This window comes from Folsomia candida, unplaced genomic scaffold (assembly GCF_002217175.1).
Source record: "Folsomia candida strain VU population unplaced genomic scaffold, ASM221717v1 Fcan01_Sc001, whole genome shotgun sequence".
NCBI lineage: Eukaryota > Metazoa > Arthropoda > Collembola > Entomobryomorpha > Isotomidae > Folsomia > Folsomia candida.
The window spans coordinates 28,185,149-28,204,120 of NW_019091193.1; the positions used below are offsets into that span (position 1 = coordinate 28,185,149).

The window sequence follows — 18,972 nt, forward strand, 5'->3', positions numbered from 1 at the left end:
GGTATAAACCCCTCTCTCCCATATCCTTAAACGTTAATGTCCCCACTGCTTCCGCGGCCACTGGGTAACAGAATCTACTACTTGGATGCATTATGTTTTTAACAATCCATTGTCCAGGGACTGGCCTTGACCTTTTTTCTTGGACTAATGCCAATAGTACATACAAATCCGAAGAACTTCATATATATTCGAAGGACATATACGTAACTTAAGTAACGTAAGTAATAAGACTCGGTTTAAAAATTTAAATTTTAACCATTGTGAAATACATGACTTCTTTTATTAGTCATAATTTGTAGTTTACATTTTATCATCGCCCATTTACCCATGATTTATTTCTTATTCAATTCATGACTCAAACTAGAGCATTGCTAAAATAGCAATATGTACATATACGTTGATTGGTTTGATTTAAAAGAATTAATGGTTAACTTTTGTGTGTAAGTGAATTAATGACATGAATGAGTTACTTAATTAATTGAATTAATGAAATTAATGAAATGAATTGTGTGTTAGAGAAGTAGTTTTCGTATACAATATTGCAAGTAACGTTTCATGCATTTCATAACGAAATAAAATTTTCATTTCATGCGAACTATTCTGACAACGGAGAGGAAGATGGAATTGGGAGAAATGTGTACTGTAAATTCAACAAGGAACGAGAAAGCGAACGTAGCTTGATAATCCACCCACATCATGCGACCATCCACACCAAGTTCGGAAACTTTTCGACATGAAATAAAAAAAATCTCACAAAATTTTAGTACATTATTTGTCTCATAATTTCATCATCTCACCCCAACCAGCAGCTCGACGGTTCGAAGAATGCGCTGTGTCCAATAGCACCACGAGGTAGGATTTTGGAAGATTCTCGTCCATCCGTACATTAGAAGTGCAGTAGTCATCGCAAAATCAACCGGGTGCTCCTTCTTCTCCCACTCTCTCCGTCAGCCAGTCAATTGTTCTTTCTTTGTGGCAGCATAATTGTTAATTAATTGTTACTTAATCTTCCCAGTGATCACGATGGTAAGGCGGTCATTTCAGTGGTGGGTGTGACATTTGTACTCAATTTGTTTCATTCTTTCTCTCCAGCAACCACAAATTATTCTTCTCCGCGAAGGGACCGAGGCGACGCAGGGCCGGCCACAACTCTTTTCCAACATTAATGCTTGTCAAGCCGTGGTGGAAGCGGTTCGGACGACCCTTGGACCGAGGGGAATGGACAAATTGATTTCTGATCCGTCCGGACGAGCCACCATTTCCAATGATGGGGCAACAATTCTCAAGAAATTGGACATTGTTCACCCCGCGGCGAAAACTTTGGTGGATATTGCCAAATCGCAGGATGCTGAGGTGTTTATATTTAAAAAATATTGTGGTTTGTGTTGCGAGTAATTAAGGATGGTTTATCTAATTGAGTTTAACTAAATGTTCAGGTCGGAGATGGAACCACGTCCGTCGTACTTTTGGCTGGCGAGTTTTTAAAACAGACCAAGAGTTACTTGGAGGAGGGTGCTCATCCTCGTCTCATCATCCGCGCATTGAGGAAATCTTGCGCCTTAGCGATTGAGAAGATTAACGAGATTGCAATCCCGGTGAAGAAGGGGGATGAAAACGAGAGGCGTGAATTGTTGCAAAAGTGCGCTGCGACAGCGCTCAGCTCCAAGTTGATTCATCAACAGAAGGATTTCTTTGCCAAGATTGCGGTCGATGCGGTCCTCCATTTGGACGAGTTGTTGCCGTTGGACATGATTGGAATCAAAAAGGTGGCTGGAGGTGCGTTGGAGGATTCCTTCCTCGTGGCTGGAGTCGCTTTTAAAAAGACCTTTTCCTACGCTGGGTTTGAAATGCAACCAAAGACGTACAAAAATCCAAAAATTGCCTTGTTGAATATCGAACTGGAGTTGAAGGCGGAGCGCGACAATGCAGAAATTAGGATTGAGGAGATTGATGTAAGGATATTGTTTTCGCTCTAACTATTTGTATAATCTTGGAAAAATGTGTAAACTTTGTCAGACCAGGTTAGCAACTGGTACGAAATTAACAGATGTTAATATAATGTGTAAGATTTTAAAGCTGAACTTGTCTCGCCAAGATTCATGTGCAAATACAACTTACAAAGTTTACACAGTTACAAGAGTTAGCGTGAATTGCCTCATGTTTGGTTTACTTTGTGATGGATAGGTGAAATTTTTATTAATTTCTTCTTGTTTTTTACAGGAGTATCAAAAAGTCGTGGATGCTGAGTGGTCTATTTTGTACGAGAAGTTGGATAAGATTCACAAAAGTGGGGCGACCGTTGTCCTGTCAAAGTTACCAATTGGGGATGTTGCCACGCAGTATTTTGCAGACAGGTGAGTGTCGCCAATGTATTTATATTGTAGCACGTGGCTTGCACTGTAGAATACAAAATCGTATTTACTATTTTAGGGACATGTTTTGTGCCGGTCGTGTCACCGAGGATGATCTGAAACGTACCTTGAAGGCATGTGGAGGGGCCATCTTGACGACCGTGAATGATCTTCAAACTGCAAATCTTGGCACGTGTGAAACCTTCGATGAGACCCAAGTTGGTGGAGAGCGATACAACTTGTTCAAGGGGTGCGCACAGGCGAAAACTGCCACCGTCATTCTGCGAGGAGGGGCTCAACAATTCTTGGACGAGACGGAGCGATCTCTTCACGACGCGATTATGATTGTTCGACGAGCAATGAAACATGATTCCGTTGTTGCGGGTGAGCCTATTTTTATGAATATAAAAGTTGTTCATTACGAGTCTGGAAACATATTTCGAACTAAATGCTAGCTTTGGAGATCTGAGATCTCGGATCTATCCGCAAGTTCGCAAATGAATTTGCTAATCAAAACTTGTTGCGAACTTGTTTTTTTGCTACCGATGCGAACTCGTCGTGAATACTCTCATTATACGCTTACAAATCTTATTAATATCTGAATGTCTGATGTCCGTAGGTGGTGGCGCAATTGAAATGGAATTGTCCAAATATCTTCGACAATATGCAAAGACTTTGGCGAATCAAGATCAGGCATTTATCCAAATAATGGCCAAATCTCTCGAAGTGATTCCACGTCAACTTTGTGACAATGCGGGTTTTGATGCTACGAATATTTTGAACAAACTTCGTCAAAAGCATGCAAACGGTAAAGCATATAAACGTCTCTTTTTATTCAAAATATTAGTTTCCTCATCTTATTGTCTTATTCCTACAGGACAAACTTGGTTCGGCGTCGACATCATGAAAGAAGACGTTGAGGATAATTACATCGCCTGCGTGTGGGAACCAGCCATCATGAAAATCAACGCCCTTTCCGCCGCCACAGAAGCAGCCTGTCTAATCTTGTCGGTGGATGAGACGATTAAAAGTCCAAAGAGCGGGGGCGCCGGTGATACATCGGCCGGAAATCCATACGCCCGAGGTGGTGCCGGCATGATGTAATCTCATTTTAAAATAAGCATAAGCAGGCTGCCTTATACTTTTTTGCCTCTTAAATTGTCACTACTTTCATCTAATTAACCTACCACTAATTAATAAGTTAATATTATTTTAACTTTTTTTCATACTGTTTCCATTTCATATGATAACAAGAGAAACAACAATCTTGCAACGATTTGTGGTTGCGGAATTAACTTACTTAAAATAATTTGGTGTCATAAGAAGCTAAAAAAATGGTATTAATAATGAAACACTTTTGTAAGGAATCTGCTCCTCATATAAAGAAACATTTGCACTGGAAGTATAATAAAGTTTAATAATTAAATGTTAACTTGATCGTCTGTCTCCCAGTTATATAAGCACTTAAACACATATACATAATACTACCGTATGACTCGACGCCTCATCGGCAAAATCAGAACATTTAAATCATTTTTTCTCTGTGGGAATTTATTTAAAAATTCTGGACAACCAATTTGTGGAGCAGGTCGTTGCCAATTAAAAAAAATATATACACTCCAGATTTAGACATTTTTTGGGGGAGGAGATCTCAAGTTTAAGAAGTCTTCAGAAAAATAGTAACTCATCGAAGCTGGCTTAAAAACCTGACCACCATTCTATTACTCAACTCTGACTATACATTTGTCGTCTAGAACTTAAGTAAATACCCAGAGCGGAGAAATGATTAAAAATGTGTTAATTTTAACGATTTTGGTGATGAATCATGAAGAAGGAAATTGTATCTACCCAATAATACTTTATGCACATAAATATGTACCAACCTGCACCCCGCACCCCGTCCCTTTATTCGCGTCGCCACAAGTCCGGTCATTCACGCCGTTCTCGTTCACTATTTTCTAGCAGAGGGAAAAATTACCAATAATAATATCCAGAATAATTATTTTTAAGTATGACGCCCAACTTACGACACAACGCGCCGTGCTTTTCGAACATGTGACGACGTGGGACGCGTTAAAGGTGGTTTCGCAGTCGCGACAGACGTAGCAATCGAGCGCGGCGTGGGTGGAGGTGGGGAGGATGAATAAGATTCCGACCACACAGCAGCCAAATCCGACGAGGTAGACGTGAACAGAATGCATTTTTTTGCAGGCTAAATAGTTGGAAAAGTAAGGTTCACACGGAATTGTGGCACCCAGACTCCAAGAAGAGACGCTGCTGCTCCAATCGTGCACCGTTGATGACTGATGATGAAATGAAGGAGGAAAAGTTTTGGCGTGGTGTGATATGGAATGGACGTTCAATCAAGTATTGAAGGTGGAAAGCAAAACTGCTAACTTTTCAACTGGTGGGGAGGCATTGGTGCTCAATCCAACGTGCATTTGGGGTGAGTTCAAGTAGTCTTTAACAAAAAATGCCCTCAACCCTTCTCGTGTCAAGCATGGCGTGGCGTGGAGGCAATCGTTTTCATTTCAGTTACTTTCTCCATGAAAAGTATATTCGTGGTGGTGGTGGAGGTATATGGTCACATTCGTTGGGCACAGGCCTTCCTGTCTGGTCAGTGGACCCCGTCAGCTTTCTCCCTCTGTTCATATGCAATGCGCTGGCTTCTTCTTTGGAAAAATGTAACGTGCTATTTACAGGTTCCTTCTTTTTAAAGAAATCTATACCACCTACATACTTGTTTCAAGTAGGTGGTAGGTTGCATTTCAAGTAGGTGCTAGGTACATTCCTGTGATTTAGAATTTCAGGTATTCATTCCGTACTTGATGAAGGCAATATCCACATTTATAGTGTCTCATCACTATAAATACACCAATAACGACGAAAAATTGATTGCGAGTCCGTGGATATTTGCGAATTTTCATTTTTATTTTCAAAAATCAATAACTCAGATTACAAATAAAAACATTAACTATTCATGCCTTGAGAGAGATAGCCATAGACGTATTTTAGCAACTCAATCTTCAATCTGCGCAAGACTTCTTCACCAAAGAAACAAGCTGGCCAACGTGCACTTCAGAAATCATTATTTTTTATACTGTTAATTAATTTAAGCGAAAATTAGGGTATATATTATTTGTAAATACGATAGTATTTCGAAAATCGTCACCATCTTAAGTTACCACAAACTAACCTAATTCTCGTCAAAAGTAAAATATTTAAAATTAGTAATTTTTAATCATTTTTGAGGTATACAATACAAAACTGCTTCTACTAAAAAAGCCAGGATTTCATTTTCATGCAAATCTGGCTTGCATGTGAGTCGTTCTCAACAATGGTGAAAATTCAGAAAAATTCTCATTGGTTGGTGGTGGTTGAGTTGGCCGTTAAATTGCGAGTCAAGCAGCGTCTCAGCTCAGTCGGATTCTTCACCTCGTGCTCTACACACGACTTTTTTCGTCTCTCTCTCACCGGAAAATAAAATAAATTTTCAACCAGTTTTTTTCTGTACCGCGAGTCAAGACAGAACGGAAAGGAAGTCTCGGTCATCCAAGGTCTCGTAAAGGGTAAGAAATCAGGTCTCGCGTGATTTTGACCCTGACCTTTTTATTTTTTTATTCAGTTTTTTTATTGAAAGCGTGGCGATCCGTCCTTAGTGTAGTTAGAGCGGGTAGAGGGCGACTCTTGTCCCTCTGCGTGTCTCAGAGTTGGTTGAATGGAAAAGTTTTTTTTGACGAAGAGATTCAAATTAATTATTGTGTTGATTTTTTTTACTCGCAGATTATTCAAATTTTATAATGTCGCAGAAGGCCGAAGAAGTCAAAGGTGCTGGAGCGAATGTTGCGAAGAGCGATGGGTGCAAGGCACAGGAAGAAATAAAGCCATACCCAGGTTGTTGGGTTGACGATGAGTTTAGGAATCAAATGAGAGGTAGAAGAGGAGGTCGCGGAGGGGATTGGAAGCCACGAGGCGGTCGCGGTCAATATCAAGGATCAAATGGCGGTCGCGGTCAGTATGTAGAATCTTATGGCGGAGTTCGTTATTACGAAAGATCCGGAAGAAACCAAACCAGCGACAGTCAGGTCGCTAAGGAGGCCAGTAAAGCACCAAACAACAGGAGGTACAATGGACGTCGATCACCATTCGGGGCCAGAAAGGGACAAGCCAATACTACTGGTGTACATAAGAAGGGTGAGGCACAGCGGATTGCGAAAAAAGTATCAGGTATTGTTTTGACATTCTTGTTGGCTGGTTATTATTACAATTTGTAATTTACAAAGTACTTAGTTTGTTGATGAATTGTTCTTGGTGAACAGCTACTAAATCTAAATTGTGCAACTTTCATCAAATGTATTCGTTCGAATTTTGTAGTGGGAGGATCGCAGGAAGCTACGGATGAAGAAGGGCCAAAAAAGCTTCTCGTCCTGTTAATGGATTGTGTACTTCCTAATGAGTTCGACGATGCGTCGAAGAAATTGATGGCTGGTATTCCTATATCATTTACAAAAGTCATTAGTTAACAAGGAAACATGGGATGTTTTAAAGAAGTTTTAATGATATATTTAATGCAATGACAGAAATGTTGGAATTGGAGAGTGACACGGATAAAATACCGGAGGAGATGCAGACATTTGAAGAAGCCGTTGAAACATTCAAGGCTAGCGTTAGAAAACTTGCTGCTGAGCATTGCGAGAATTTAAAGGAAATCAATAAACTGACTGCTGCAAAAATTAGATCGGATTGCAGCACCACCGTGCGATGGGTCAAGCAGTCGCTTCGAAATGTATGCATAGTTAAAAAATACAAAAATTCTTATTGGTTTAAATGGTATGCCCAACTAACTATACATAATTTATTTTTGTGAAGGCGTATGCAGCATCGCGCTTGGAAAATGATCCCTTGGACCCCCAGCAACTGTTTCCTGCTAAAGGCAAATGAACATCGCCTAGTAATTAATATATAATGTAACACTACACTATGATAATGTATATCATTGGCTAATGAGCTGTTTGTAATTTAATTTGTAATTGAGTGTAGTTGCGAATGCAAGTGTATCTTGCAAAATGAAATTCATTGATTGATTTTATGTATCTTTTAATCAGGGTAGTTGAACTTGTTTTTATTTTACAGCTAATTTGTTATAAATTAGAAACCAGTTTGTATTAACTGAAATTTACAGAAAGTTTAATAAAGGATTATGTACTTGAATTGTAATGTGCAATTGAAGCAAACTAGTCATTTGATTGATTTCAAACAAGTAATTTGACCAGGTCTGATACACCCCGGCTCCTGTGCATCCCATTAAATAAGTAGGATTGCATGTCACAGAAAACAAAGCTCTTTTCAAAGAGAAAGAGCAATATGCAACGAGCGAGTTTTTTATTATACGATCGAGTTTTGAACTACTTATGCTCACTTTTTGAATCCGTCATTTACGCTGACAAAGTTATTGTAAGTACGTTCACAAAAGTGGGCTCATTTGCTGGTTTCGAGTGTTTCTGATTTGAGTATATATCAGGAAATAGTTGTGAGAATTGAAGGTCTTGTACAAAAAAACAAGCAGGCCGCATTTGACTTGATGACATGTTATCAAGGTGAAAGTTATGTACGTGATGATGACGATGGTTCGAAATATGCAGTGCAGTATTAAGTAACTAGGCGAGCGTGTTACTGACTATTTGTGTGTGTACTTGGTCATCTCAATTATCCTCTCCTTTCTATTTTCCTTTGTTTGCAACTTTCACATTTTTCATATTCGTGATCATGACGGAGAACGAAAGGCACTCATTTTCGCGTGAGAAATGAATCAATTTATTCTTCCGGAAATTGTCTCGGCCTTGAATGGCACCCACCCAAGTGCAGGCACAAAAAGAAGACGGAAACATGACCAGACTCCATTCCGCCAAGGAGTAAAAATGAGGAGGGACCAGAGCTGGGATAATCCTGATTAAGGATTATGGATTTTAATCCCGGATTATGGATTTTAATCCCGGATTATGGATTATTAATCCATAATCCGTAATCCGGCAATGTGAGTTTTTTGTAGATTAATCCCAATCCATAATCCCGATTTTTCTGGAATTAGAATTAATCCGGGAATAATCCCACTTGATTTCATTAATCCATAATCGTGATTACGGATTACTAATCCTGATTAATCCCAATCATGATTACTAATCATGATTATTAATCCAGATTAATCCAAATCATGATTACTAATCATGATTACGTATTCATGATTAATTCTCAATCTGGATTACTCAGTTCAATTCCCATAGTTCCATTCATCCCACAGTGTAGCTTGAAGCCTCAAGTTCTCACAATGTTGTTCTGTCAGCTACCATTTGAAGAATCAACATGTTCTCGCTGCATTGTGCTACATACATATATCAATTGAAACTGGCGTCATTTTTATGTGAAACCACGTAGTTGAAATTCTTTGCGCTAGATATGGTGTAAAAATCATTAATCACCAGATTAATCCGGATTATTAATCCATAATCCCGAAATTTTCAGAATTTATGGATTAATCCAGATTAATCCTGACATGAATTAATCTCACGGAAATAATTTAATCACAATCCACATTGTTTTGTGGTTAATCCAATCCATAATCCTTAATCCACCCTCAAAAACCAATAATCACCCAGCTCTGGGAGGGATCTTGAGGAGGGTTGCGGCTTGAAATCAGAAATCGACAACAGAGGAGAGAAAGAGAGTTGAGACCAATAATTTATGATTGAGACCCAATTCAACCCATTGTTCAGATTTGATTCATATTTTTTTTAGTGGAAAATATTTAGTTCCGACCAGCATCGAATCTCATCGAATCAAGGAAGAATGTAAAGGGAGACTTTTTATTATGCATTATCAAAGCAAGGTATTTATGGTATTGGTGATAAGCATACGATAAGGCATTGGCGTTGCCGATTTACATATGTAAAGTTTGTCATGTGAACCAAGTGTACATATGTACCCGGCCTTGCATGAACAGGATGGATTTGTGCATGCTGCATATTTTTATATGAAATTTCTCTCAATTCGTACGGAAATTTTGCATGCACAAGAATTGCATATGAACATGAACCTAATCCGAAATAATCCGAATCATGCGAACTAGATGTTCATATTCGATCAACATAATATTCCTATGATAAAAATCCTATCACGACCACGACGCAGATTTTAAGTATCAAGTATAGAATTTTCGTAACACAAAAATTTGAACGGCTTTCTTGCAGAAATTTTGTGCAATTTTCTCCAGAAACACTTTAAGCAGAACGATTTGTGCAGAAACCTACACACCGAATTATGCACATACCGTTCTGCAGATTAAACCCCACAGAAATTTTCTGCATGATTATGAAAACAAAATTACCTACATATGCAGAATACAATATGCATCCAACTTTTGTCGACGACTGAAAAATTCGACGCAGTAATTTCTACTCGGAAATTATTAATGATTCGAATCAATTAAAAGACCAGAATTATTTTGAATATGAAGAATATTTATTTACTCAGTGGCTCAAGTTTCTTGTCGGATATATCAATCATTCCCGAGACATTATCATGTATGTATTTTAGCAGTATAATATTATTACTATTATCATTATTATGAATCCTCGGATAGAAATGAATAATTTTTTACAATTATTTCTCCCTCTTCGTCATCTCCTATGAGCTCACAACCCGACCTCTTTCTAATTTTGCGTAATTTTCCGCCCTTGATAGGTTGCGACGACAATAAATATTGCACTCATCTCAAAATCCGACATTATTATCGTAACAATAATATTCTTATATTTTTTACAACCCTAAGAATTGTTAAAAAGTAATGTCCTGATTTTAATGATTTTAGCGACGAGTCATCGAGTCCTCCGTTAAATCATTATCATTTGGGTTGATTCGTTCAATAAGTGACTGTCGATCTATATTTACTTTCGATCCCACTACTTTCAAGTATTTATTTACTATGTATTGAGTTTTTTTGGGTTAATAGGGAAATTTCCCATAGTTAATTAACTCCAATTTTGCTACACTATTTTAGCCCACGTCGATTTTTTCATGCATTTCCCATATCGCAAAACATGATCACTTTTGATGCATTTTAACTTTTAATTCATTCTGCATTTCCGAATCACTGAACATGACAAGAAGAAGATGAAGATGCTCACACGCTGCTTCTTTCCCATCGTAAATACATAAATTTCATTTCATGACTGATTTTCATTTCACTTTGCTCACTCCGTTTGTTGCAACGAGGTCATCATTCTTCATGTTCTGTAGTTAAATAGTGTTTAGTTTAGTTATAATTGACATTTGGTGATTTAGTAGCAGAAGCAGCAGTTACATATTTCTCTTGTGTGTGGACGAGGAGGACGGCGTCATAAAATTGGCACGAATGGACACACTCATACATACATCGTTTGTGAAACGAAAATAAAAAAAGGTGCCAAAAACCCCGAATTTTCATGGTCGACAAAGATACGGATACGTACTTGTGAATGGGAGTTGGCAGAGTTCTGTTCTTTCTGGTGGTGTGGATTGGAGTGGATTAGATTAGCGAGGACCCTGATCTGAATTCGGAGTTCGGACTGCATGCATTCATCCCAAGTTTGAGTTCAGTCGTCAAATGTATTTTCAACTGCAAGGTGTGTGACGTAGTAGAATTATTTAACGCAATTTTTAAAAGAATAATTTAAATTCACCATTGCATAATATTTAGTATCGAGTAAATGTGGGGATGAAGTGGTGCTAAATTGGCCAGAATTATCAAAAATGGGTGAGTCTTTAAATTTGGATTTATGCATAGTCGACAGTGTTTCATTTCTGCGGGGGTGCTTCATTTCTTTCAAAGCAAACAATTGCAAAAAATGCGAGGTGCAAGAAATTGGTAGAAAGTGCAAAAATATGCGCAATCTAGCCACGCGTCGTATGCGCGACGGGCGTAGTTTCTTGCTCTTGCAGGTCAAAATAGCTGCAAAACCCACTTTATTTCCGTCATTTCTTGCAAGTGGTTACGTGCATCAGAAACACTGAACGTTCATGTCACATTTTATGTCACGTTAAATTAACTTACCAAAATGCAGGAAATTCTCCATCCCAGTCGTCGGGTTTTCATCCTCCTCCGCAGAATGCAGTTCCTCCTGCGCGTCCCCCAAGTGGTGGTGGTGGTGGTCATCAAAACGCTACTTCGGGGAGCCTCAACAGCAACAATAACAGAAATATTTCCCCTAGTTCTGAAGCTACCATGAAAAACCTGAGTGACACAAATTATGACCCATCCTCACCACGTCCAAATTTCAGTTTGTCATCATTAGCAGATCGTAACTTTTCATGGACCCCGACATCAAAAGCGTCTCCATTGGAGCAAGGACCTCACTCGATTGATTCCCTCCTCGTAGTGGACACGAACCTTGCCAGCACTCGGACAGGCGACTTTTCACCGTCCTCACTTTCACCGGACAATAATATGCAGAAACGTTGCCCTCTTCCGTTTCAGTGTCAGCATAGCCGTGACAATTCAGGAATTATGGTCCAATCCGGTTACGAAGTTCGGGACGATAATGACGTTCTCACCCATTTTTATGACGACTCGCTCGAATTACTCCCACAACCGGAGGATGATATACAAACTGATTCTATCCTTATCCAGGAAGAAAAGTGTCACAATGTCGAGGAGAAAGTTGACAATATTAATAACGAAGCACAAAGTAACTTCAATTTGGACCACGTCATACCAAAACCTGAGAACCCATCTGACCAAAACGAACCAACTGAAAATGCCATCAACATTTCTACTACGGAAACTATCCTGCGGGGCAGTCCTTCCAGTTCAGGTTTCATTTCCGATCTGGACCCTGCATCACTCCTGACAATTTCAGCGGGTTTAACCCAACCAGAAATTTGTCCTCTTAATAAAATCCCATCTTCTTCCCCATCCTCCACGCCCCCTGCTTTGGTGCGTGACGATGAAAATGTGGCGATGATTGATGAGCTGCATCGAAGTCAAGATAGTAATCGGCAAGATGATGTTAATAGTTCCGCTCCCATAATTACGCAAACATTAGCACCACCACCGCAACTTGCCAAACACCCAGAAGTGCAACAAGTGCAACTGCAACAAGTGCAACAATCAAAATTAAGAGAAAGTGAACCAGAAACTAAACTCTTTTTGATAAGTTCTACTTCGAATGAAGAAGACGAGAGGAATAATAATAACGCGAGTCTGAATCTCATAAATCTTGATCATGACATAATTCAAGGGATTCATAAAGAGGAATCCAACCAAGAAGTTGTACCAGTAAAAGACAAATACATTTCCGTCGTCCAAATCATGACTGATGACACTGTCACCACTACAATTACGCACGTTGACGAAGCCGAAGAACCAGATAATGATAAGCATGACACCACAAATACCCCATCACCATCACCACCACCCCTAAAAACCCTTGGTACCCCTGACCCCACCGTATTCACAGAGATCGACCTCGACCAAGATTCCGATGCAGAAGATTTTCACCAAAACCAAGGACGTGCTATCCCGATCCCACCCACGACAAGAACAACTAAACCACCCCTCCTCGAATCCGAATCTCTCCACGAATTCGAATCTCTTGAAGAACTCATAAAAAAAGAGGACCAGATTTCCTCCACGGACAATAACTACGTAACCCGTGTCCCCGTAAATTACACCAGTCTCGGCCTAATTATTCCATGCAATCCTCCTCCTCCCCCAGCAGAATTTCAAACTACTCAGCCTGTGGAAACAAAGGAGGAAGAAGAAATTGCTCCATCTTCACCTCACCTTAACAGCGATGACAATATTAAATGTTCTTCCAGCAACAGCAGTCTCAACACCAACACCACCACCACCACTTCCATTAGCAACAAGAGAAAAGTGCAGTTTGCAAGTGAAATGACCTCTCCGTCTCGTAATCAGTATCATCATCATTCGGCAGCAGTAGCAGCAGTTCCCACCACTGCAATCAGTCCAATTCGTACCTCATCGAGGAAGCAGGGCACAACAAATTGTCACCTGCTGCCCAAAAAAAATTCTAAATTTGTAAATAAATCTCCCCCCTGTGCAAAATCAGAGAACGATATGAATTTCTTGGGCCTTTTCGGGAATAAAGAATTGAAGAAGGTTTTCCCTGAAACGGCGACCCCATCGTCGACCCCATCCGCCGCCTCTCTTGTCAGTCTTTCCTCCTCCACCACTCCTACTCTTCCGCAGGGGGATGACTCCCCCCGGATTTCACATGAAAGAGGGGATTTCAATGTCGTCGACAACTCTTGGAGTGGAGGAACAATGATAAGTAATACGAATTCTAGTCTCATTACTAGTCGTTCGGAAAGTTCTTGCAATGGATCAGGTGATCGTGGGCAAGGTGAAAATAGAAAGGGATTAATTTTGTATTTTTGTTTGGGATGGATTGATTTCAATGTTTTTGTTTTCAATTTCTATTCTTAGATCGTTTTGGTGAAGTACCAACACCAGAAGAAAAGACTGAAGAAAGTAGCCGGCTTTTTAGCGAATCTGTCTGCTATGGACGTGACTTTGCTCACATATTTTCGAACCACTACCCGGAGGAGGGTTGTTTCATGAGGTTCTCTCCACCCCCTGTAGAACAGCACATGACGCTAAGGCCTTCCTCCAACCGTCGGGCCGTGGCGCCAGAATTAGATCCGGCAAGCTTTGCCAACCTCGATAACGAAGGGTGGGAAGAACAGAGGAGGCTTGAAGAAGAGAGGAAGCTCGAAAAAAAGAGGAAGTATGAAGAGCAGATGGAGCTCGAAGAACAGAAGAAGCTTGAAGAACAGAGAATGCTAGAAGAACAAAGACTTGAAGAACTGAGGCTAGAAGAATTTAGGAAGCTCCAAGAACAGAAGAGGCAGGAAGAAATAAACATGCTTGAAGAACAGCGGAAGCTCTTCGCCGAGAAGGAAAGGAGGGTCGTAGAACAAAATATGATTGAAGAACAGCGAAAGCTCGACGCCGAGAGGGAAAGGAAGGTCGCAGAGCAAAACATGATTGAAGAACAGCAGAAGCTCTTCGCCGAGAGGGAAAGGAGGGTCGCAGAACATAGGTAAATAAATTAGATAAGTACTTATCCTATTATTAATTTAACATTAACGTCATGGTAAAATTGAGTCATAAATAATAATAACAAATGCGATGAGGTAAAATGTGTCATAAACTAGTATGTAGTATAACTAAACATACATTGGTAAATATGCATACAACTTCTATTCACCTTAAATTTCTGGTTGTGGATATTTGTATTTTACCTTCCTTCCAAGTCAAGTCTATGCATAACTTGCATTTGTATGCATATTTCCTTGAGGTGTTTTTGTAATCTTAATTTCTGGTTTATGCAAATAGTGTGGTGTTAGTTTAGTTGATGGAGAGATCATTAATTCATGACTTGACTCATGCATGAACATTAAAAATAAAATCCATTCCTTCGTCAGCAGTCGCTCGCTATTTAGTAAAGAGACGCCAAGCTTGCTTCGACACAGTGAAGTTTTTTTTATGTATTAATTTTTAATGTAGTTTAACTATTTTCAGGTATGGTCAAAATACTTTGTCAAAATAGAATATTTTGATCTCCGTTCTTCCCAGGGTTTGGGTTTCGAGGGGTGTTGCACCCACAAAAAGACGAAAATCTGCATGAACAAGACAGTAGTCACACGAAAATACAGATTTTATGAACAAATTAACTTTTTACCTCACTAAAAATACTTTCTTTTTAAAAAATCGTGAAAACAATATATTTTAACGGATAAAAGGTTAATTTCTTTAGAAAATCTGCATTTTCGTATGACGACTATCTTCTCCATGCAAATTCTCGTCTTTTTGTGGGCACAACAGTCCTGGAAATCCAAACCCTAGCAAGAACGGAGATCAAAATACTTTATTTGTTGCAAAGTATTTTGACCATTTCTGACAATTTTCGTAATTTTGAAGAGGTATATTTTTTTACAACAATTTTCAAGATTTGATTTATGCTGGGGTCAGTGTACGCTGATCTCAGAGAGCCCCAATGTGGAGCGAAGGTGGTCGTAGGGATCTTCCCCGTTTTGACTACTCTCTCTTTGACAAGACAGTTTCTGTTGATCTGTGTCATCGCCCCCCACTTTTGCCCAGCCTCCTCCCTCTAATGACCTCTGAGTCGACGATTTTAAATACTTTTGACGAAAAAATAGTGGGGGTGGTGGTGAATAATTTTACTATAATTTAGAGGTTGAGGAGGAGTTATTGTTGTTTACGTGGTGGCGGCGGAAGTAGAAGAGGAGGAAGAAACGGGGCTAAAATCGGAAATGTCATCGTCTGTATTTCTTGAAATACAGACGATGGATATGGAAAATCCTTTAGCACAAAGGTAAAAATAATGTCAATCCTTATTAAGCATTTATAGGTCTGGTTTTAATGGGTGAAAAGGATCGCATATTTGTATATACGACATAACGGTTGTTTTCCTTATTGCTGTTATACGCGTTAGACAAAGGAGGACGAGATCCCCGATAATAAATAATGGATACTACAATTTTCCTTATTGTTTGTTTGCAGTCGGGTTCTTGCCGAGTATGAAAAAACACTGGGGATGTACTCTGAAAAAATCGAGGATTTGAAGAGAGAGCTCGAACAATCTGATAAGGACCGATGTTTATTAATTAAGGAGAGAGATCTCGCCATAGAGGATTTAAGTAATGTCGAGAGTGCCTTTTCTGATGTTCATAGGTAACTAATTAGGTTATCATATTATCTATGTAAGTTAGCTTGTTAACGTGTTTCTGGTTACTCTCTTCCAGGAAATACGAACGGTCTAAAGGAATTCTCAGTAACTTGAAGGAAAATGAAAATCGGTTGATAGCCCATGAGGAAGAATTAGTGCAAAAAATTGAAAATCGAGACAAAAAGCTGTCCCTGTACAAGGAGAAAGCTCAAGAAAAGTTGGAACAGTACGTCAATTATTTATTATGATTGGTGTTATTTTACTAGTGACGTCAATAATGTGCGGTTTCGCAATAATGTAATTTATTTATCTCTATTTTACAGAATGTATCAGGATTATGAGCACAAAATCAAGGACGTAGAATCCGAAAATACCCGTCTTCGAGCCCAGTGTCGCCTACTCGACATGAAATTAGCCACATTGGAAAACGATGTAGAGCAAAAGGCCAAAGAAAATTCTCAGTTGAATGCGTTATGCAATGAACTTATCGCTGGCCAGGGGGCGAGTAACAACAATTGAAACAAGTGACGAAATTAACAATAACTAACGTATCCGATTTCTATTAAGTAATGAATATTATTCTATCATACAATTTTAAAGGTCTAAATTTATTATGTATTCCGGTTTTATGGGAGTGTCCGCTTCAATAGTTTTATTTACCATTTTTCCAAGAATGTAAAACAAACGCTCTGGTTGTAATCCTTTGGGGTATGATACTTTGACAACTATATTATCTATATCAAGTAGATCTCCTTCCCGTATGGTGTCTACGGCGACGAGAGACTTCCCCAATTTGTCATTGCACGGTAATTCTGAAGCCAAAATTGTCTAAATGAAAATAAACGCGTAATAATGAAAATGAAAATAAATTTATAAATACCAGTATTCCAAATTTGTATTATGTCATCATTATGATACTATCTTACCTTGTGAGGTTCACCGATTAAAGCAGTTTCCACTTGTCGTATTCCTTCCACCATGGCCAAAAATTCGTCAGGATCCAATGAGCACCTGTGATCCGTACCTTTCAGCGTTTTATCCAGCGTAAAGTGACGTTCAATTACCTATCATCCAAATAATAATTCTTTAATAAATTGAGCAATCTTTTATGATTAAGCATCACTAATTTAATTACTTTAGCCCCCAACGCGACAGCCCCTATTGACACTGCAATTCCCAGCTCGTGCCCCGAGTATCCGATCGGCACAGAGGAAAACGTGTCCTTATAAAGGTTTATCAGAGATAAATTGACATCTTGGAGTGGTGTCGGATATGCAGATACGCAATGGAGGAGGACCAAATTGTCCGGATGGTGTTTCGTAATTATAGACACTGCGGTTTTAACCGTGTCAAATTCTTGCATCCCTACATTAATACCAATTTAGTAATTAGAGTTAAATTATGAGAGAAATTTACAAATCAGATTATCATACCTGTCGAAAGAATGATAGGCTTCCCACTCTTCGCGATATGCTCCAACATTTGATAATTGTTGGTGTCACCGGACCCTATTTTTATAAATGGAACGTCCAACTCGATAAGAAGATCGGCCGATACCTGTCCCCACAAATACATTTATCTTATCATCAAAAAGTATCAATTTTAGCTACGCCCCTTAACCCACCTTATCCATCGCGGACGCCGAAAACATGACGCCCAACTGGTTCGCATACCTCTGCAAGTCTCGATACTCCTCCCCAGATAACTCCAAGTGCTCCTTATGCTCTCCGTACGTCCGCCCGAACGAATTTTCAGAAACATACTCTCTCTCCAAGGCCGCCTTGGTGAACTTATCGGGCAGGGAGGACTTTTGCAGCTTGACGCAGTTGGCCCCACACTCCTAGAGACAAACTTCACATCTCATTACAAGGAAAACAATTAAATATTGTAACAATTAATTAATTACTTACCTTCGCCTTGAGTATCAACTCTTTTGCCAGGTTTGCATCGCCTTGATGATTCTGACCAATTTCTGCGATGATAAAGCAAGGATAACCGTCCCCAATGGGCAGACCTCTCACCACCCGCGGCATCCTGTTTAGTATCCTAGTAATTAGATAACTACTAACTAAATCCTGCTACAAAAACTAGTTTTTAGACATAGACTGGCGACGACGGCTGTGCTGGATCGACTGGACTCGATTTCTGGACTGGAGTGGTTTTTTGCTCTCGTACAGAACCACAACCAGTCGCCTCTCTTAGCAAAAAGGGGAATAAATCTCAGCTTCCCAGTTCACACGTAAATCTATAATTCGCAATATTGATGCAATTTTTGATACAATTATATCATTTATACCCATTATTTGCATACAATTTGCCTTCTTGAAATTCTTCTAACTTCTTATCATGACTTAATCATTATTATAAAATTGCCATGATAGTTCACACGTAAGTCACACACTTAATTCGTAATTATTCATGCAATTATTTATGCCCACCGTTTGCATAAAATTTGCAACTGATTAACCGTCTTGAAACTGATTAATTTCTTTTATTATACTAAATATGACTTAATCATTATTATAAAATTACCGTGATTTCATCATTTTTAGATTTTTTTTCTCCTTTTGCAAAATTCGATTCTTAGGTTTTCTTGGTACTCTTCTTCCGTAATAATATCGTGTTAACAAGTGTACCAACAAATTTAGCCTAGAAATTATATATTGCTCGCTATTCTATTAGCATCAAGTCCGTCCGTACAGTATAATTACGCGTGTGTGGGATACCTCCATATTGATGGCTTACTTACATTTCAGCTTATCGCCACCATCTCGAACTAGGAAAGGGTTGTGCTCTCATCTCACCTCGATGTTTCTGCCAAAAAGAAGAGGAAGGTGTGCTGCAAAATCTTAACGAATTTAATAATTTCTTGC

At 39.2% G+C, this 18,972-nt stretch overlaps 4 protein-coding genes and 2 long non-coding RNA genes across 6 annotated transcripts; 3 read left to right on the top strand and 3 right to left on the bottom strand.

Moving 5' to 3' along the window:
* Positions 1 to 867: 867 nt before the first annotated feature.
* Positions 868 to 3,783, top strand: LOC110842186 (T-complex protein 1 subunit eta). The gene is made up of 7 exons (XM_022087896.2): positions 868 to 1,026; positions 1,093 to 1,353; positions 1,437 to 1,952; positions 2,221 to 2,354; positions 2,431 to 2,735; positions 2,971 to 3,159; positions 3,229 to 3,783. Exons 1-7 carry the CDS (start codon positions 1,024 to 1,026, stop codon positions 3,453 to 3,455), a joined length of 1,635 nt encoding a protein of 544 aa, XP_021943588.1. The 5' UTR covers positions 868 to 1,023; the 3' UTR covers positions 3,456 to 3,783.
* LOC118433977 lies at positions 3,641 to 4,780 on the bottom strand. The gene is made up of 2 exons (XR_004833705.1): positions 4,379 to 4,780; positions 3,641 to 4,309 (listed from the first exon to the last, which is right to left on the bottom strand). It is a non-coding gene; the product is annotated as an uncharacterized LOC118433977 (long non-coding RNA).
* Positions 4,781 to 5,759: 979 nt separating this feature from the next.
* Positions 5,760 to 7,568, top strand: LOC110842187. The gene is made up of 5 exons (XM_022087897.2): positions 5,760 to 5,920; positions 6,135 to 6,578; positions 6,726 to 6,839; positions 6,932 to 7,137; positions 7,221 to 7,568. The coding sequence occupies exons 2-5, from the start codon at positions 6,152 to 6,154 to the stop codon at positions 7,290 to 7,292; spliced, it is 819 nt and encodes a 272-aa protein (XP_021943589.1). The 5' UTR covers positions 5,760 to 5,920; positions 6,135 to 6,151; the 3' UTR covers positions 7,293 to 7,568.
* A 2,276-nt stretch (positions 7,569 to 9,844) lies between these two features.
* LOC118433978 lies at positions 9,845 to 11,564 on the bottom strand. Its single transcript, XR_004833706.1, has 2 exons — positions 11,437 to 11,564; positions 9,845 to 11,001 (listed from the first exon to the last, which is right to left on the bottom strand). It is a non-coding gene; the product is annotated as an uncharacterized LOC118433978 (long non-coding RNA).
* Positions 10,975 to 16,984, top strand: LOC110842188 (calponin homology domain-containing protein DDB_G0272472). The gene is made up of 7 exons (XM_022087899.2): positions 10,975 to 11,008; positions 11,083 to 11,139; positions 11,447 to 13,750; positions 13,834 to 14,449; positions 15,934 to 16,104; positions 16,176 to 16,325; positions 16,423 to 16,984. The coding sequence occupies exons 1-7, from the start codon at positions 10,990 to 10,992 to the stop codon at positions 16,616 to 16,618; spliced, it is 3,513 nt and encodes a 1,170-aa protein (XP_021943591.1). The 5' UTR covers positions 10,975 to 10,989; the 3' UTR covers positions 16,619 to 16,984.
* On the bottom strand, positions 16,644 to 18,237 carry LOC110842189 (sialic acid synthase). Its single transcript, XM_022087900.2, has 6 exons — positions 18,010 to 18,237; positions 17,724 to 17,939; positions 17,533 to 17,656; positions 17,235 to 17,464; positions 17,026 to 17,163; positions 16,644 to 16,927 (listed from the first exon to the last, which is right to left on the bottom strand). The coding sequence occupies exons 1-6, from the start codon at positions 18,130 to 18,132 to the stop codon at positions 16,694 to 16,696; spliced, it is 1,065 nt and encodes a 354-aa protein (XP_021943592.1). The 5' UTR covers positions 18,133 to 18,237; the 3' UTR covers positions 16,644 to 16,693.
* Between the last annotated feature and the right edge of the window lie 735 nt (positions 18,238 to 18,972).

Excerpts from the sequence above, each read along its gene's own strand:
- LOC110842186 (XM_022087896.2), top strand. Across the intron at positions 1,953-2,220 it reads TTAGGATTGAGGAGATTGAT|GAGTATCAAAAAGTCGTGGA; the intron begins GTAAGGATATTG and ends TGTTTTTTACAG. Across the intron at positions 3,160-3,228 it reads TCGTCAAAAGCATGCAAACG|GACAAACTTGGTTCGGCGTC; the intron begins GTAAAGCATATA and ends TTATTCCTACAG.
- LOC110842189 (XM_022087900.2), bottom strand. The coding sequence starts at position 18,132 with ATGCCGCGGGTGGTGAGAGGTCTGCCCATTGGGGACGGTTATCCTTGC. Across the intron at positions 17,465-17,532 it reads GCCTATCATTCTTTCGACAG|GGATGCAAGAATTTGACACG; the intron begins GTATGATAATCT and ends GTATTAATGTAG. Across the intron at positions 17,164-17,234 it reads CTGTCGCGTTGGGGGCTAAA|GTAATTGAACGTCACTTTAC; the intron begins GTAATTAAATTA and ends TTTGGATGATAG.
- LOC110842188 (XM_022087899.2), top strand. Across the intron at positions 11,140-11,446 it reads GCCAGAATTATCAAAAATGG|GAAATTCTCCATCCCAGTCG; the intron begins GTGAGTCTTTAA and ends ACCAAAATGCAG. Across the intron at positions 16,105-16,175 it reads GCCTTTTCTGATGTTCATAG|GAAATACGAACGGTCTAAAG; the intron begins GTAACTAATTAG and ends ACTCTCTTCCAG.
- LOC110842187 (XM_022087897.2), top strand. The coding sequence starts at position 6,152 with ATGTCGCAGAAGGCCGAAGAAGTCAAAGGTGCTGGAGCGAATGTTGCG. Across the intron at positions 6,840-6,931 it reads GTCGAAGAAATTGATGGCTG|AAATGTTGGAATTGGAGAGT; the intron begins GTATTCCTATAT and ends ATGCAATGACAG. Across the intron at positions 7,138-7,220 it reads TCAAGCAGTCGCTTCGAAAT|GCGTATGCAGCATCGCGCTT; the intron begins GTATGCATAGTT and ends ATTTTTGTGAAG.